Source organism: Anomaloglossus baeobatrachus, chromosome 4 (assembly GCF_048569485.1).
Source record: "Anomaloglossus baeobatrachus isolate aAnoBae1 chromosome 4, aAnoBae1.hap1, whole genome shotgun sequence".
In the NCBI taxonomy this organism is placed as follows: domain Eukaryota; kingdom Metazoa; phylum Chordata; class Amphibia; order Anura; family Aromobatidae; genus Anomaloglossus; species Anomaloglossus baeobatrachus.
The window spans coordinates 109679857-109697583 of NC_134356.1; the positions used below are offsets into that span (position 1 = coordinate 109679857).

Genomic DNA, 17727 nt, shown 5'->3' on the forward strand with positions numbered 1-17727 from the left:
TTGGTTTTCCTTTGTCTGTGATTTCTAATACATTCCTGTCCCATCCCTCCCTGGGGAGATGGGAGGTGGGAGGACTTAGATAAGTATAGGTCAGTATCAGGGCCAGGAAGTAAACTCAGGCATTCCCACCAGCAGGGGTATCCTTGAGAATAGGCATAGCATATGGCCATCTAGTTTGAGGGACAGTGTTACGGTTGCTGTGGCCCTGGAGACTATGTTCGGATTTCTTGCTACTGCACATGTGCAAGCGCTGGAGACTAAGTCCTATTTTGGAGCCATTGCACATGTGCGGCTGACATCATCGCTGACACGAGGTCACATGTCTCTGACACCTTCTAAGCTGATTGGCCACTGGTCATGCGCTTGTGACACGTGGTCACATGTCTCTGACACCTTCCATGCCGATTGGTCACTGGTCATGTGCTTGTGACGCTTTGCTTGGTGATAGGCCAGCGTGACGTCATTGCTGTCATTCTGGCAGCGGATTGGCTCTGGTGTCCTCCATCTTGGATGAGGCACAGAGTCTATATAAGACCCTGATGCATGCCGCCCGGCACTCAGTCCTCTTGGTTCATGCATGAGAGTAGACGCTCTGTGCACGTCCCTCTAGGCATCTCTCTGTCTATGCTAGGTGAGCGCTACCGGCAGGGTAGCGTTCTTATACCTTACAGCTTCGGCTGCGGTCCGTATCCTTGCACCTTATTGGAGCAGACATAGGCAGGTGCCTGGGGCATATGGTCTAGCTGGGCCTTGTGGGTCTACTCGTAGGTGGACGTTGCCGCTAGGGTAGCGTTCCTTATACTGCGTCTGGCAGTTGTTCGTATCCTCGCACACTAGGGGAGCGAACAGAGGTAGGAGCTTTGTGCGGCTTTGTGCTGCTGTCCGTCTCTTTTGCACCACTAGTGGAGCGGACCCAGGCAGGTGCCATATCTAGTGGTTCGCGTCCTCGCACACTAGTGGACCGAACGCAGGTAGGAGTTTTGTGCGGCTTACGCTGCTGCCCGTCTCCTGGCACCGCTAGAGGAACGGACCTAGGTAGGTGCCATTTCACACTCACTGTCTTGTCTCTGTGACCTTTAACAGAGACCATACCACATACCCTCCAAGTAAGGGAGGAATTGCTTTATTTCCTAACTATATTCCTATGTAAGTTTAACAGAGGTATTGCACTCTGCACTTGTGCTATTACTATTTACAGTGGCACACTTATATACTTTTCCTCACACTTTAACATATCCTCTGCCATACACTGCAGCAGAGACTTTGCACGGTGGACCCTGACTGTCTGATATCCCTTTGTTTTCATAATCAGGCAGCCCCAGTAACAGACAGCTTAAGGGTCCCTGTTCCCCACTATCCCAGAGTCATCATGACATCCTCAGTGCAAAACAGGAGATCTTATTTGGCTACATGAGAAGCCTCTGACTGGGAGTCTAAGGGGAATGTTTCTTCTTATGCAGAGTTACATGCCAGGGTAAGGAAACTTATAGGCCAAGCAATGCTCCTCTGGGAAATTAAATATGTAAATAGCCCCTTCAGAAGCAAAAGAATTTGATCCCTGATTCCATCTATTGGAAGTAACAATCCTAAAAATCAATACTGATCCTTTATTGATCCTAGCCACATAACACTTTATCAATCTTCATTAAGATTATGTTGCTTTAAAACTCCTACTGAATGTATCTACAACTAGAGATAAGTCTACTTTTTATTTTACTTTAAGGATTCCAGGAAGCAAATTCAATACCCGGTTATAGACTGTTGAGAAAAACTTTTTACAAACTGGTAAATACCATTATCCACCACTCGGTGACCCCACTTAAACAAATATACCAGACATCACAGATTCATTTTTTTTTCAAGCTGGTCATCTTGGGCCACAAATATGTTGATGTAAGAAAAAAGACAAATACGCATACAACTGTGTGTATATCAGCTATATACAGTAATATTACTAAAAGAATTTAAGGGTAACTGTCAGCAGGTTTTTACTATATAATCTGAGAGTAGCATAGCATAGCACTAGACACCTGATAATAGGGATGTTTCACTTACTGGACTACTTTGTGTAGTCGTAATAGAATAACTGTTTTTGTCTGATGTTGATATTGCAAGGCTAATGGTATGTGCCCACGGGACAACGTACCCGCGGATTTTGCCGCAGGTATGTCCGCAGGTTTCCCACAGCTGCTCCCCGGAATCCGCAGCTATCCATTGCTGCGGGATTCGAGCATTTTTGTTGCGGTAAACCTGCGGGACAAGTGCAGAAATACCTGCGGATGTCCCACCCTCTATCTCCATAGTGGAAAGGCGGGACATCTGCAGATATTTCCGCATGAATAATTGACATCCAGTTACATGCGGCTGTGGGACATCCGCAGCATTTTACGCCGCCGCACATACCGCAGCATTGATACAGCACTCCCTATGTCCCATAGGATAACATGGGGAGTGTCTGTACTTGCGTAAACCTGCGGATTTATCTGGAAAATCCAGATAAATCCGCAGGTTTTCTGCAGCAAAATCCGCAGGTACATGGTCCCTTGGGCACCTGGCCTTAAGGCGGCGTTACACGCTACGATTTATCTGACAATATGTCGTTGGGGTCGCGGATTCCGTGACGCACATCCGGCATCATTAGCGACGTCGTTGCATGTGACACTTACTTGCGACTCCGAACGATCGCAAATAGGTTAAAAATCATTGATCGTTGACACGTCGTTCACTTTCAAAATATTGTTCATCGTTTGGAATGCAGCAGACATATTCGTACGTTTGACACCCTGCAAACGACGAACAACATCCACACAATAAACAATATATCGCTGAACGATTTTGCGTTGCTTCTGCGATCGTTACGTGTGACCGCTAATAAATGACCTATGTGCTATCTCGCCAAATCGTAACTGCGATCTGGGTGTGTCACGTTGCTCTTGAGATTGTTAGATAAATCGTAGCGTGTAAAGCGGCCTTTCGTCTTCTGCACTGTGTAACCCTGCCTACTCCCCTGACTGGCAGATTCCTGTGTACACTGTGAATGGTCAGCAAGCTGCTAATCAGTGATGGAGTTGGGGCTACACCAATTAGCTGGCCTGTTCTGGCTGTGAGGCCTCTTTCACATGTCCATGCAAAACACACACATTTTGCACGGTCCGTAGTGTAGGTGTATATGTGTGTGTGTGTGTGTCCCCATGTGTTCAGCATGTGCTATCGTGTGACATCGACATAGCACATGGACAGCATTAATTTTTATACTTACTGTACCTGTCCATGGTGCTGATGTCTCCAGTGCTGCTGCTGCTTCTGGTCCTCGGTGCAGTGAATATGAGAAGAGCATGAGTCGGGGTCGGAAGCAAGTGACAGCAGTGCTGGAGGAGGTGAGTATAGAAATTCATTTTATTTCACAGAAACGTGGTCTTCTTCGGTACATGTCAAACGAAGCACATCCATGCGGTCTGTGTGACACCCGTACTGCTGGAGAATAATGGACATGTCTACGTGTGGAGCACATGGACACACATATGCTCCACATGGACACACTATGCATGGGAAAACACGCACATGAGCGCCAATCCATTATTTAAATGGGTCTAAGTGTGCCAGTGTCTCCGGTACATGTAAAAACGGACGTCAGACATACTGGAGACACAGATGTGTGAAGGAGGCCAGAGAGATAGTCTGGCAGTAATAATCACCTGCTCATAAAATACTAATTGAATTGAAAATACAGCACAAAAGCTATTAAGTGACACATCCACATCAGGGTCTCATTCCCAATGTTATGCTACTGTCAGATTAAGGCTGGATTCACATGAACGTATAGCATTTGATGCGAGTGCATCATATGTGATATGCTAGTGACCCTCGGCTCCCGCTGTGCTGCACGCGTGAGCTGAGTGTCATGCTGTTGAGATGATGATGTTGAGACTCAAGCGGTCTCTCGGCACCTGACTGCTGTTCCAAATTATAATGTCATGAGTGCACTTCGAGAAGTAAACAACGGACACTGTATCAGTTATGAACCTTCTCCATGACAGACGCTGAGCAACTGGCTCTCTTTATTGTTTGAAACTTCATACAGTTCAGGAGAAGTAAGGGGTGTAGACAAAGTATAGTCCAATCATGTATCGCCGGCTGGACTCAGGACGTATAGGAATTTGTATAATCTCTGTTGGATTAGTCAGTCTAAACTTTAGGAATTCTCCTTTGTTCATCATCTTGGGTGTAGACAGGATGTGGCAGCCATCTTCAAGTTACATGTGCTATATGTGCATATATATATTGTATTAAGGAAAAAACACTGAATATGCAATCTGTAATATATATATATATATATATATATATAATTAGTAAGAAACAAAAGCATTCATAAATATGTGTTAGGTTACATTAACTAAACTATATATTTGAGTCTATGAAATGGTTGGATTAAGTATTTCAGTTTACTCAATTCTTATCCTCAACAATGGGACTGTGACCCGATCCTGTAACTGCAGTGGAGAGGTAGGGTTTAATCCCCCCATCTCCTCCATTGTCAGCTGATGCGATTATCACACTGCACTTGTATGTCATCCGAGTGCAGTCCGATGTTTCACTCGCACCCATAGACTTGTATGGGTGCATGTGACATGGCTCTGGTAGACAATTGCAGCATGCTGTGACTTTTCGCTCATCCAGAATCTGGATGAGAAAAAATCTGACCATCTGCTCATTGAATAACATTTGTCCGAGTGCAATGAATAAGTGCAGAGATTTTCTAGCATTCCACTCGTCCAATTCATACACTCATGTGAGCGTACCCTAAATAGCAAAAACTTGCTGACAGATTCCCTTTAAAGAAACTCCTAGCTGCAAGGTTTTTAACTTTGAGGCAGCGGGCATTCTATTAAAACATGGCAGAATCAAATAAAAACATGATTATCAACATTAACTTTAAAAATTGAAGGAGTAAATGGGCAAATGCTTAATGATAACATCCTTCTCTTTCAGAATGCTAATAAAAGTTCAACAAGAAATCAATAAAAAAGAAGAGAAGAAAGGATTTTTCCCATTAAGGTATGAATTTAACTTTTATTGTTCTTAAAAAAAATATTTTTCTGAAGGTAAAATAAAAAAAGCTGTTTCTGAAATATAATTTTAAAATTTTTATAAAACTACATTTGTTTTGCTCACAAATATAGAACTATTAACCCCTTCAAAAGTGCCATTTCCCGCACCCATCGCTGGCCCCGTGACATGATCATGGGGTGCCGATGGGTTGTCTCGACAGCTGGGGGTCAGCCGATGACCCCTGTCATTCTCATGATGAAGTTACTATGAACGCTGGCTGTTTGGTATCGATGAACTCGTACTGAAGTGGGGAATCATACTGCCAGATCATTTTACCATATAGTGAACATGGTCAATATAGTGATGAAAATTTAAAAAAGTTATGGCTCTTGGAAGAAGGAAAGGAAAAAATGAAAACAAAAAACGAAAAATTGCCCAGAGGGGTGAAAAGGTTATGTAACATTAGCGGTTGGGGTAGGGGCAGCGAGCGGAGATAGTCGACCCACTGGACCACAGTGGGGACCCAGGCTTACCATTTAGTGGGAGGGGCTTAACTAAGAGCCTACCATAAGGTGGACGCCAGGTACCACTTCCAGGGCAGTGACCGAAACCGTGGCCACTGACCCACAGGTATGGACACAACACAGGCATCGGCAGCTACAGGATGACTGTGGCAAACAGACAAGTAGGTATGGACAGATATGGTAGGCACAGCAGGGACCGATAGTTTGGAAAGGCAGATACAGGTGAAGGACACAGGTATAACGGGACAGGAGCACAGGAACCTGACATCTAGCTAGCAGACTGAAGACTAACTAACAAAGGTCGTTGAGCAGGCACCTGCCCTAATTGGAGGGTGCCTTAAATATATATTGACTCTCATATAGGCTGAGAGGCATTGCCTGGAAATAGTGTGATCACCCTTTAAGAGGAGGGCTGGTGTGTGTGTGTGTGCAAGCGTGCGTGCGTGCGTACTAGGCACATTCCTGCAAAGCCTGTGCCACGTGCACAAGCCCCAGGGAGAGAAGAGGACAGCAGCACATGTGGACGACCGCGGGAGTGCAGGGAAGGATGCGACCTAGCCGGGGAGGTGAGTAAGTCGGCGTCATTGCAGAGACGCTGGTGCTACAGGTTAATTCAACAGCACTTTACAGAAATCATCATCATTGCTCCCATTTGGGCTCACAATCTAAATTTCATTATGTCATTAGCATGTGGGAGGAAACCAGAGAACCATGAGGAAACCTACTAGATGCAGAGAGAACAAACAAACAATTTACAGATATTACTCCTAATGGAATTTAAACCCAGGACCCTACACTGAAAAGGAACAGTACTAACTACTGAATCACCATGCTTGCACATGATGGACATCAATTATACAAAAATCTAGCCAGATGAAATATAGTCATATGCGCAGCTTCAACAACTAATATTGGATCTGTATCAGGATCTTTTCCATACTTGTCATGCTCCCCGTGTCCCAGCACCACTCCTTACCCACTGATCCAGTCCACGTGTCCACTGGTCATGGCTGCGGCTCCCGCTCTTGCTCCCCAGAGTCCTGTTCCTGGTCTCAGGAGTCTGATTCTGACTAATGTTCTGTATAGGACCGGGCCGCGCCCACTCACCTGGTCTTATAGCCCCAGCACTGCTGCAACAGGAAATGACCTGAGGCTGTGCTGAGTATATAAGACTGGCCTCGCCATGTGGGCGGCGCCTGATCATCGTTTGTGTTTCTATGCCTTGTCTTGTGAGCTAGGTGCTCAGGTCTTTGTTCCTGTTTCCTATTACTGCCTTAAAGTACGCTGTGACCTTAGTGACCTGGTCCTGTCTTTGCTTCCTGATACCTGCACCCGTTCCTGCCACGTTAGTGCTCCAGCTACCGTGTACCCTGCCCTCCAGGTGGGGTGCTCGGTCCAGTGGATCCACCTCCTGGGCCTACCAGTCCTCCCTGGCCCTCACAGTATGATCAGGCCATGGATCCCGCTGGAGCACAGGCCATGGATCCCGCTGAGGCACAGAAATCAGAGCTGGCTGAGCTGCGCCAGGAGTTGACGCAACAGCGTGGAACCCTGAACCGGATGCTGAAGTTCATGACGTCCGTGGACCACCGGTTGTATACGCTGCAGACCGCCGCCTCATCCACGCAGCAACCAGTCTCCAGGTCTGAACCAGGTTCCTCTACAGCCTTGCAACTTCGCCTTGCTGCTCCGCCTCGCTACGCAGGGGATCCCAAGTCCTGCCGAGGCTTCCTGAACCTGTGCTCCCTGCACTTCCAGTTGCTCCCGCACTTGTTTGCCTCAAACCAGGCCAAGGTGGCGTTCCTGATGTCACACCTGGAAGGCGAAGCCCTGGCCTGGATTAACCCCCTGTGGGAAAATGAGGACCCGATGATCACCGACATCCAGGAGTTCCTGCAAGCTTTCCGAAGTACCTTCAATGAGCCCGGATGAACTACCGCAGTGACCTCTTCGCTTCTCCGGCTACGCCAAGGGACCCTGACCGTCGGCCAATACGCCATCCAGTTCCGCACGCTCGCCTCTGAGCTGGGCTGGAACAATGAGGCCTTGACGGCGGCCTTTTGGGAAGGTTTCTCTGGCCGCATCATAGACGAACTCGCCGGCCGTGACGTTCCCCGCACCTTGGACGCTTTGATTTCCCTGGCCACTCGGATTGACTTCCGTTTTCAGGAGCGTACCAAAGAGATAGTTCGGGAGATGCGACCACCTTGCCACGCCTTGCCCCCACAGAGGTCTGCCGCTCCCTCGTCCCTGCCTTTCCGTGACTTATCGCCAGAACCCATGCAAGTGGACCGTCTGACCCAAGCCAAGCAACGCCGTGCAGAACGGCTCGCCCGAGCCCTGTGCTTCTATTGTGGAGACGGGTCACATATGCTTCGAACATGCCCTGAGAAACCTGGTAGACCCCAGGTCCAAGGGATGGTGGGAACCACCACCCTTGCCACCGAAATCCCTTTGGTTCCAGTTAAACAGACTGTCCGGGTTTCAGCTGAGGCCCGCATCAATTCTGGGGCAGCAGGCAACTTTATCCACCAGGCCACGGTAGACAAATACCAGGTCCCTGTCACCCCGCTGAAGAAGCCTCTCTGGTTCGCCTCTGTAGCAAACCGCTCTACGAACCTGTCCGGTATGCCACCGAGCCCGTGAACCTCCAGGTTGGCACTTTGCATACAGAGACCATCGCCTTCTATGTGATCCCGAGGATGGCTCCTGAGCTCCTGTTGGGCCTGCCCTGGCTTCAACTCCATGACCCTGTTATTAGTTGGCGTTCTGGCGCGATTACCCGCTGGAGTCCCTTGTGCCACGAAACCTGCTTGCAGCCTGTTCCTGAGCCCCTGGCACTTGACTCAGTCAAGCTGCAGGATCCTGAAGAAGAGACTGCGCTATCCAGTGACGTTCCACCGCCCCAGGCATCCGAGACCTTGATTCCACCATCTTCTGGAGATGAGACTTTGACTCCACCGGCTGCCCAGGATGAGACATTGTCTGATACCCGGTCCGAGACGCCCGATCCGGTCGTCCAAGATTCCAGTTCTGCTTCTGACTGTCCTTCCCTTTCCTTTGTCTCCCTTGCCGCTGACATGGGTTCCCCGATACGGGACATAGTGGCCATGAAAACGGTCTGGGGTAAGCAGTCCTTCCTGGTCGATTGGGTGGATTGCGGTCCTGAGGCCCGGTCCTGGTTGTCCCGGAAGTACGTTGCTGCCCCTCTTCGGTGTGCCTTCATGTCTCGGCGGAGGAGAGGGGGGCTTCAAGGGGGGGTACTGTCACGCTCCCCGTGTCCCAGCACCACTCCTTACCCACTGATCCAGTCCACGTGTCCACTGGTCATGGCTGCGGCTCCCGCTCTTGCTCCCCAGAGTCCTGTTCCTGGTCTCAGGAGTCTGATTCTGACTAATGTTCTGTATAGGACCGGGCCGCGCCCACTCACCTGGTCTTATAGCCCCAGCACTGCTGCAACAGGAAATGACCTGAGGCGGTGCTGAGTATATAAAACTGGCCTCGCCAGGTGCGCTGTGACCTTAGTGACCTGTCCTGTCTTTGCTTCCTGATACCTGCACCCGTTCCTGCCACATTAGAGCTCCAGCTACCGTGTACCCTGCCCTCCAGGTGGGGTGCTCGGTCCAGTGGATCCACCTCCTGGGCCTACCAGTCCTCCATGGCCCTCACAATACTAAACTGCAGATCAATTATATGAATTACCCCTCAATGTATGCTTACATTCTGTTAATCCACAGCATAATTTTACATTGATGTTTTTAAGCACACAGGGTATCAGGGGCCATAGAGCTGTGTTTGTGTAATCCATAAAAGGTGAAGCTTGTAACTGCAACTCTAAATACAAAAAAAGGACAGTGGTGAAAATTTTAAGAAAACTAGAATGCAATGATTTTGAAACCATTTTATTATTTTTTTTATTGTAGCCATATTTTAATGAACAACAGAACATAGAACAAATATCAAAACTTTAAATTTAAACTTTTTCATTTCATTTGAAAAAATTAACTCATTTGAAAATTGATTGCAGCATATTCTACTAAAATTTTACTAAAATCCATATTTTCCGAAATGGAGATGTTTTTTGTAATTTGCTCTTGGCAAATTCAGCAAGATGATGGCTTGGAAAAGTGATAGTTTGGTGAACCGTTGAGGACAGTCAAATGGTTGAAAAGCTACTCAACTCACCACTGACATTGCGTCCACCTCCAATGCACGCTCTTCCAGATATGGTTCTCACTTCATCTTTTTACCACCAGCAAACGCTGAAATCCATGGCCTCTTCAGGCTAAGCCGGGACATCAGGACATGTGTGGTTACCTTACGAAGTGCATTCAATGCCGGGCTTCTGGCCGTGGCAATGATAGGGATGTCTCTGCTCATGTGCAAGGTCATCCTGGACTTAATCAGGGACGAAAATCCGGGGGCGTGATGGTGACAGTTTATTCAAGTGGGTTCAGTGAAGACATAGTGAGCAATAGTGATGGACGTATAATCAGTCGGTAGTGAAGATTGCATACAGTGGGTGGTTTGTGGGAAAGAAGGTAAAGGAGAGGAGTAGGAAGGTACGATAGTGTGAATCCTGAAGTGTTGAAAGGGACATGGAATGTGAACAGTGTTGAAATGAGAAACCGATCTTCAAATGGAGTGGCCCCTGTGAGATGGCACTGGGTAACCTTGGAGGTGGCCAGTGTGTGTTGCAGAGAGCCTCGTCCATAAACTTGGATTCTTCGCTGGGACTTGTAGTTCCACGAGTCTTTTGGTAGCAAGTTTCAGGACTAGATGCATGGGATAGTCCCAGAAAGCAATGGGCGGGACTGACCATCTACATGCCTCCCACCCAGGGGTGTGTCTGAGAGGATATCATGTGCCTGGTGGTGATCACATGGCTGTTTACCAGGGTTCTGGGAGGAAATTGACCTGATGGAGCACATGGTGAGACCATGTGAGGAATGTGTTGAGACTCCTGAATTGAAAGGTCAGTGAGTAAAGGCTGTGATGCCGGCATGGAGACACTGTGTATGAAGCCTTGATATGTTCTAATGCAGTGTAACAGCGGTTTATGACAGGTTTAAATAAACCGCATGGACATTTGAAGTGATAAAGTGCTCCTGTGTTACTCAATCCCACTACCTGACGCATGGTCCCCCATACGCTCGGGGCCCACGCCGTCACACCCCATACAATAGGAGCCAGAGGACAGGACTTTAGTGGCCAAACCTCTTAACACTAGAAGTCCTAGAAATTTCGAGCTCCCCCCTGAAGTCCCGAAAGAGGGTCAAATGACCCTTAAGGTACCATCACACATAACGAGATCGCTAGTCACGGTTTCTGTGACGCAGTAGCGATCCCGTTAGCAATCTCGTTATGTGTGACATCTACCAGCGATCCGGCCCCTGCTGTGAGATCGCTAGTCGTTGCAGAATGGTCCAGGCCATGTTCTTCAAAGGCAATGTCCTGCTGGGCAGGACACATCGCTGTGTTTGACACTGTGTGACAGGGTCACAATGACTGCTGAAATCGTTATACAGGTCGCTACTGTGACCGTAAAGGTACCGTCACACTAAGCAACATCGCCAGCAACATCGCTGCTGAGGCACAACTTGCTAGCGATGTTGCTGTGTGTGACATCCAGCAACAACCTGGCCCCTGCTGTGAGGTCGTTGGTTGTTGCTGAATGTTCTGGACCATTTTTTAGTTGTTGCTCTCCCGCTATGAAGCACACATCGCTGTGTGTGACAGCGACAGAGCAACAACTAAATGTGCAGTGAGCAGGGAGCCGGCTTCTGCGGACGCTGGTAACCAATGTAAATATCGGGTAACCTAGAAGCCCTTTCCTTGGTTACCCGATATTTACCTTCGTTACCAGCGTCCGCCGCTCTCAGCTGTCAGTGCCGGCTCCCTGCTCTCTGCACACGTAGCTGGAGTACATTGGGTAATTAACCTGATGTGTACTGTGGCTAGGTGTGCAGGGAGCCAGCGCTAAGCGGTGTGCGCTGGTAACCAAGGTAAATATCGGGTTGGTTACCCGATATTTACCTTAGTTACCAAGCGCAGCATGCTTCCACGTGTAGCGACGCTCCAGCGCCAGGTCAGGTTGCTGGTGGGATCGCTGGGGCGTCACTTAGTGTGGCATCTCACCAGCGACCTCCTAGCAACTTACCAGGTTGTATCATTGTTGGGATCGCTGGTAAGTTGTTTAGTGTGACTTGGCCTTAAGTCATTGTGTGTGACTTGGCCTTTAGTCCAAACTGACAACTCTGCTGGCTCCAATTAGCATCCTTTCATTTGGAAATGTGGACATTGCCTGAGGAATCTGCAGGGGGCAATTGTGTTGATCCACCTCAACAAAGGTCTTGTAAGAGAGTGTAAACAAAAGAATGTCATTCGCCCATCTCTGGGTTCCAAAGGTAGAAATGTTAAATGACTCCTCTCTGGGACTTCTAGTGTTAACAGTCAAGATAGCGGGTTAATTGTAACTGGCATGTGAACGCAGTCAACTACAAGAGTGGTTTCCTTCTAAACATCTGGCCGGGAGTGCAAAGCTTTCCTCCAGTTATGATGGGACCCTTAGGGCGGCTTTGCACGTTGCGACATCGCAAGCCGATGCTGTGATGTCGCACGCGATATGCCCCGCCCCCGTCGCAGGTACGATATCGTGTGATAGCTGGCGTAGCGAAAATTATCGCTACGCCAGCTTCACATGCACTCACCTGCCCTGCGACCGCCGCTCTGGCCGGCGACCCGCCTCCTTCCTAAGGGGGCGGGTCGTGCAGCGTCATAGCGACGTCACATGGCAGGCGGCCAATAGCGGCGGAGGGGCGGAGATGAGCAGGATGTAAACATCCTGCCCACCTCCTTCCTTCCGCATATCCTACGGAAGCCGCGGTGACGCCGGTAGGTGATGTTCCTCGCTCCTGCGACTTCACACACAGCGATGTGTGCTGCCGCAGGAGCGAGGAATAACATCGGACCGTCGCGTCAGCGTAATTATGGATTACGCTGACGCTGCACCGATGATACGATTACGACGATTTTGCGCTCGTTAATCGTATCATCTAGGCTTTACACACTACGATGTCGCATGCGATGCCGAATATGCGTCACTTTCAATTTGACCCCACCGACATCGCAGGTGCGATGTCGTAGTGTGCAAAGCCCGCCTAAGGGAAACTAGATATGGGACTGCTGGAAGGAAAGGTGAGTGTCACAGTGTGTGCTGTAACGTTGAACTGGGTTGCACTGCGACTCACAGGACCAGATAGATCTGAGGCAACCCAATGGGAACTTGAATTGTGTCTTATAATGCTGTCCAAAACTGTAATGTGCTGGAAGATATGTGCCCACTATTTGGAGTGTAAAGTTGCTGCCGAGAATGAACCGTTGAGTAAAGTGTTTGAAACAAACTGATGGTTTCCTTGTGACTACAAGTCATCATCCAGTCCAATAATGGCAGTATGCAGCCTGCATGGGTTCACAGTCCACATCACACAAGTCTACACACCCAGCCAGGACCATGAAGTTCATGTAGCATGCCAGGACGTCCGGAGTGAATCCCACAACCACTGCTCCGTGCCACTGTACACATGCTGTTCCATTCCTCTGTTTTTCCTGCTGAAGGGTATGAATTAAGTACAAGGTGTTAACATTCTGTTTGTCAAAGACCCTGACTTTGCACACAGTGACAGTGACTAATTAATAATGACAGCACACTTCAAGTTGAGAAGGGAAATAGTAACAGCCAGTTGTCAATTCAGTCATACATTTTTCATAAATTTGCAATAAAGATTGCAATTTGCTATTGCGTGCTATAAAATTGCTGCTTCTCAGATAAGATTTTCTTAAACATGTTCTGAAAGCTTTCAAACACTCATAAAGCAATGCTTTTTTATCTTAAAGGTCAGAAACACAGAAATGTTACCAACCAGGAAAATCGCATGTTCCTTTTCCAGCACCAAGTCATGATGCAGGTAACTGAATTTAAATTTTATTTGCAGAGGACAGAATTGTTTTTGTTGCCTATATTGTTTGATATGTCTGTACTTTTTGCTAAATAAAGCTTTTCTCTTTTCTTTTTTTTTTCTGTGGGGTACTACCCTCTTCTGCCTTGTTCATAATCCAGCAGTGATTGCACAGTTTCATACCAATGGATCTTCAAACTAACAGGAAGGTTTGTTACTAACTACCTTTCTGTTATGCGCGGTACCGGTGTCACGCTAGGTACGCGGAACTACCAAGTTCCAGCGGAAGGGAAGGGAAACCCTGTGCTTAGGGAGGGGGAAGATGGTGACACATGACCGAGCCTACTGCTGATCCTTGGGGTTCCTCACCACCCTAGGTAGGTTCCGCACCTATGCACCGAGCTGGATACCTGACTCTAGGTATCCCTAGTGCTAGACTCTAAATAGCGACAGATGGGATGAGCTCTTTGTCAACCGCACTAAATAACTATAGAAGACACAATAGCGACACACACAGGGGGAAAAGTATGAACTACTTATCATTAGATGAATCAGGTACAAGTTCAGCTGAGCATCCAGTAACGATATCAAAGAGGTAAACAAACCACCTGCTCTCAACCTCGGCTTGAATGAACTGAGAATATCACCAGCACAGTCCATAAAAAGGAAGGGGTATTTGAACACCAAGGGAAGACTGATAATCAACAGCTGGGTGGAAGTCAAACTCCTGCTGAGTCCAAAAGGGAGAGAGATGAATCTGTAGCACCGCAGTCGCTACAGGGTATTGCATCTCACTTAAAAGTGCAGTACTCATCCCGGGTAAGGAAGAGGTTAACCACTGGTGTTCATCACTTACACAACACACAGCTTAGTAGCCAGCCACTGGAACTGGGTTAGAGGTGGTCACCATAGCAACGGGACTTTCCCAACCACTAGTGAGTCATCAGGAAGGTGGGGGCAGCACGAGGGAAGTGAGGAACACACAGACTTTTACCTCAGAACAATCTGAGACGCAGGAGAAGCAAGTTCACTGAAGGGTGTGCTTCAGAGCTCCTTCAGAGGGACCAACTCAGAGGAGTGCTTGAGAGCTCTCTCGGGACCAACTGGAGAGAGTTCCAGAACATCAGGAACTCCACAGGACCATGACCACTGACAGGAATGCTTCAGAGCTTCTTCAGTTAGGACCAGGCAGACTGGAAGAAGCAGGAGATGACCGGTGGAGCTGGTGAGACAGAGGAGAAACACGGAAGCTGAGCCTAACAGCCCCTGTTGCAGTCTAGTTGCAGAACCGTAGGGTGGCGTACACTCTACGTTGCGCCATCAGAATCTCCAGGGAAGGGATCCACATTACAGAGTGCAAGGAAGGAAGGTCTCACACTCCACAACACCAGTGGTGGCCTCTGAATCCTCCGGGATCGGCTGGGGCCTATCACGGTGAAAACCAACACTCCATGGGTAACGACCTGACAGTGAATAAAAGAACTTTGTCCACAGTCCGCAGTCCCATCATTGCCAGCGCCAGTGTCACGCGATCTGACGCCATCGGCCGCTACCCATCACCATTGTCCTCCCTGGGCCTGAGCTCTACCTGTGGGGAGCTGGACCATCTGAGTTGCATTACCATCCGCCCCGGAGGAGAGAAACATCTCGCAGCGGCGGCTGGTCATTGGCCACATACCAAGGGTGGCGCTGCAAAGCAAAGCCCCATCATCCCCTATACCGGTCACCTTGCACCCTTTTATTGACACCGACGGGGCCACGGAGCTGGGTCAGGCCACTCACAGCAACCCCAAATACCACTGGGCTGGTGACGAGCAGCCCCGAGGCCCCGAGGGCACATCAAATCCAGCAGGAAAGCTACCTGGAATAGCCGGGTAAAGTGTTGGGATTGTTGTATCCATTGGATTTGACAATTCTGGGCAGGCTGCAGGCTGCTATTTTTAGGCTGTGGGGCTCCCAATAACCTTGGGTTGCTCCAGCCTAAGAATACCAGCCGCAAGCTGACAGGCTTTATCTTGGCTGGATATGAAAATTGGGGGACCACACATTGATTTTTTTAATTTATTTAAATAATTAAAAAAAAAAGCTACATGCAGTTCCTCCTATTTTCATATACAGCCAAGATAAGCACATGGCTGTGAGTTTCAGCCTATAGCCGTGTGCTTTATCTGTGCTGGTATCATAATATGGGGGGACCCTACATGAAATTATTTTATTTATTTATTTTTACTGTACGATATAGACCGACCTGCAGACAGCGCCTGCGATTGGTTGCGGGGAGACGCTGTCACATAGGCTGTGGGCGCATCCGACTGCAACCAATCAGAAGCCAGTGGTGGGGAAAGTAGTGCATATGCATGAGACTAATAAGGAGCGACCACTGGAGCGGTGTACAGTCACACCAGAGCCTTGGTAAGTATGAAGCACTCACTTCATTCTTATTTTTTTTATTTTTTCTTTATTTTTTTTATTTCCCGAGTTCACAGATCCAGGTCAACACCTGGAATCCCGAGTACGGGTCTGGCACCTGGGTAAGTTTGAAACTGCACGGTTTCAAATCCGGGTCCACTCAAAACGCATATAGGGAACAAACCTTAATCTTTTAGAGAGATGAGATAGATCAATATGAGAAAAAATGTGTAGAAAGGTTAATTACCTTTGGAGTGTTTGTCCCAGTTGTTACAACACAAACTTTTCATTTTGTTTATTATATGAAATTTTGTGATCCCAGTGTACCGCCCGGGGCTGCCGAGCCGCTCGGATCCGTGCTCGTCGGTGGGTGGCTCGAGCTCTTCACGGACCCGAGGGTCACGTCGCTCTGAAAGGGGGTTGGCGCTACACGTAGGGATTTCGGTGGGGTGGTCCATGGCTGGAGCAGCCGTTGTTTGTAGGGGATTGAAGTTCATGATGCCACCCACGGGTTGTGGTGAATGGATGGACACTATCGCTGCTGTTGACTAGGCTCCCGGGGACGGTGTTGTGCAGCTTGGTGTTGACCCCCTCCGTGGGTAGGGGGGGATGATGGTCCCGGGGGCCCGAGGGAGGTGCTGAGGCAAGGGGATGGATGCGTGCTGGGGTGTCGGTGCAGTGCGGTGCGCAGCCCGAAGGCACTGTTGTACTCACTATGACAAACACGCTGGAGTCTCTGGTAAACCAAACAAGATGGTGAATGGTGCCTGCAGCCGGCTGCAGTTTTCCCCTTATCAGGTTGGTGGTTTCCACCTTTCTCCTGCACCGCACTTATGTAGAAATCACGGCTCCCCGATTTGATATGTGTCGGGAGAGCCCTCTTTGCCCGCAGATACTGGCCCCTCGGGTCTCTATGCCTGGGTGGTGGCTTTACCACTATGGTTGGTCTGTTGTCTTCAGTCGGGTCTTATGTGGGAAAGGTCCTAAAGTCCGGTCCTCAATCAGTTGATTTGATTCAGCCCGGTTGTTTCTGGGCCTTGTACTGGGTCTGAGTACCCCTCCTGGTGCTCCGGTTTCCAATCGGTTCCCCGGTTCGGTATTGGCGGGCCACCGCCCGTCCCCGGTCCCTACAGTTCCAACGGCTGTAATCCCAGCTCCTGCAGGCGGCCACCACTGTCTGCCTCCTTGCCAGAGGTAACTGGGCTCCAACCCAGACACCTGATGTAGCCTGTGGCAGACCCAGACGCAGGTCTGCCTTTGAACTTCACTCCACTCCACTTCACTGTCAAGACTCGACAAGACTACTCTAGACTACTGTTCTTCCCGCCTTGGGGCCTGTGAACTCCTAGGTGGGCGGAGTCAACCGCCTGGCTCTGCCCCCTGGTGTGAACATCAAATTTGGAGGGAGGCAACAAGGGTTTCTGTAGTTTGGCTGCTGTCACCTTACTAAGGGTGGGGAAGGGGCTGGGGGGCTGTGTGTGTATGGGACTACCTGTGACAACATGGCTAGTCCAGGGCGTCACACCAGTTTCTTTTATTATTATTACCAAATCTTGTCACCATCATAGCTTGAGAAGAATTGGACTGTTCACAGCCCAAAGAGGTTGACAATTTTAAATAAAACATATTCCAATGCGAATTAGTGAAGATTGATGGCGCACCTTTAATACTTTATAATCATCTGTATCTTGGAGTACTTTTTTTTGCTTAGGATTCATGAATTTTTATTTCTCATTCCTTAGTATGTTTTTCCATGTTGACATTGAGTTGATCATATCTGTGGTAGA

At 48.7% G+C, this 17727-nt stretch overlaps 1 protein-coding gene across 1 annotated transcript in view; it reads left to right on the plus strand.

Annotated features, from left to right (window-relative positions):
• Positions 1 to 17727, plus strand: part of LCP2 (lymphocyte cytosolic protein 2) — a 365493-nt gene that overhangs the window by 170263 nt on the left and 177503 nt on the right. The window contains exons 4-5 of the mRNA XM_075342299.1: positions 4990 to 5055; positions 13470 to 13540. Of these exons, the coding sequence (XP_075198414.1) occupies positions 4990 to 5055; positions 13470 to 13540 (137 nt within the window). The remainder of the gene's footprint in view (positions 1 to 4989; positions 5056 to 13469; positions 13541 to 17727) is intronic.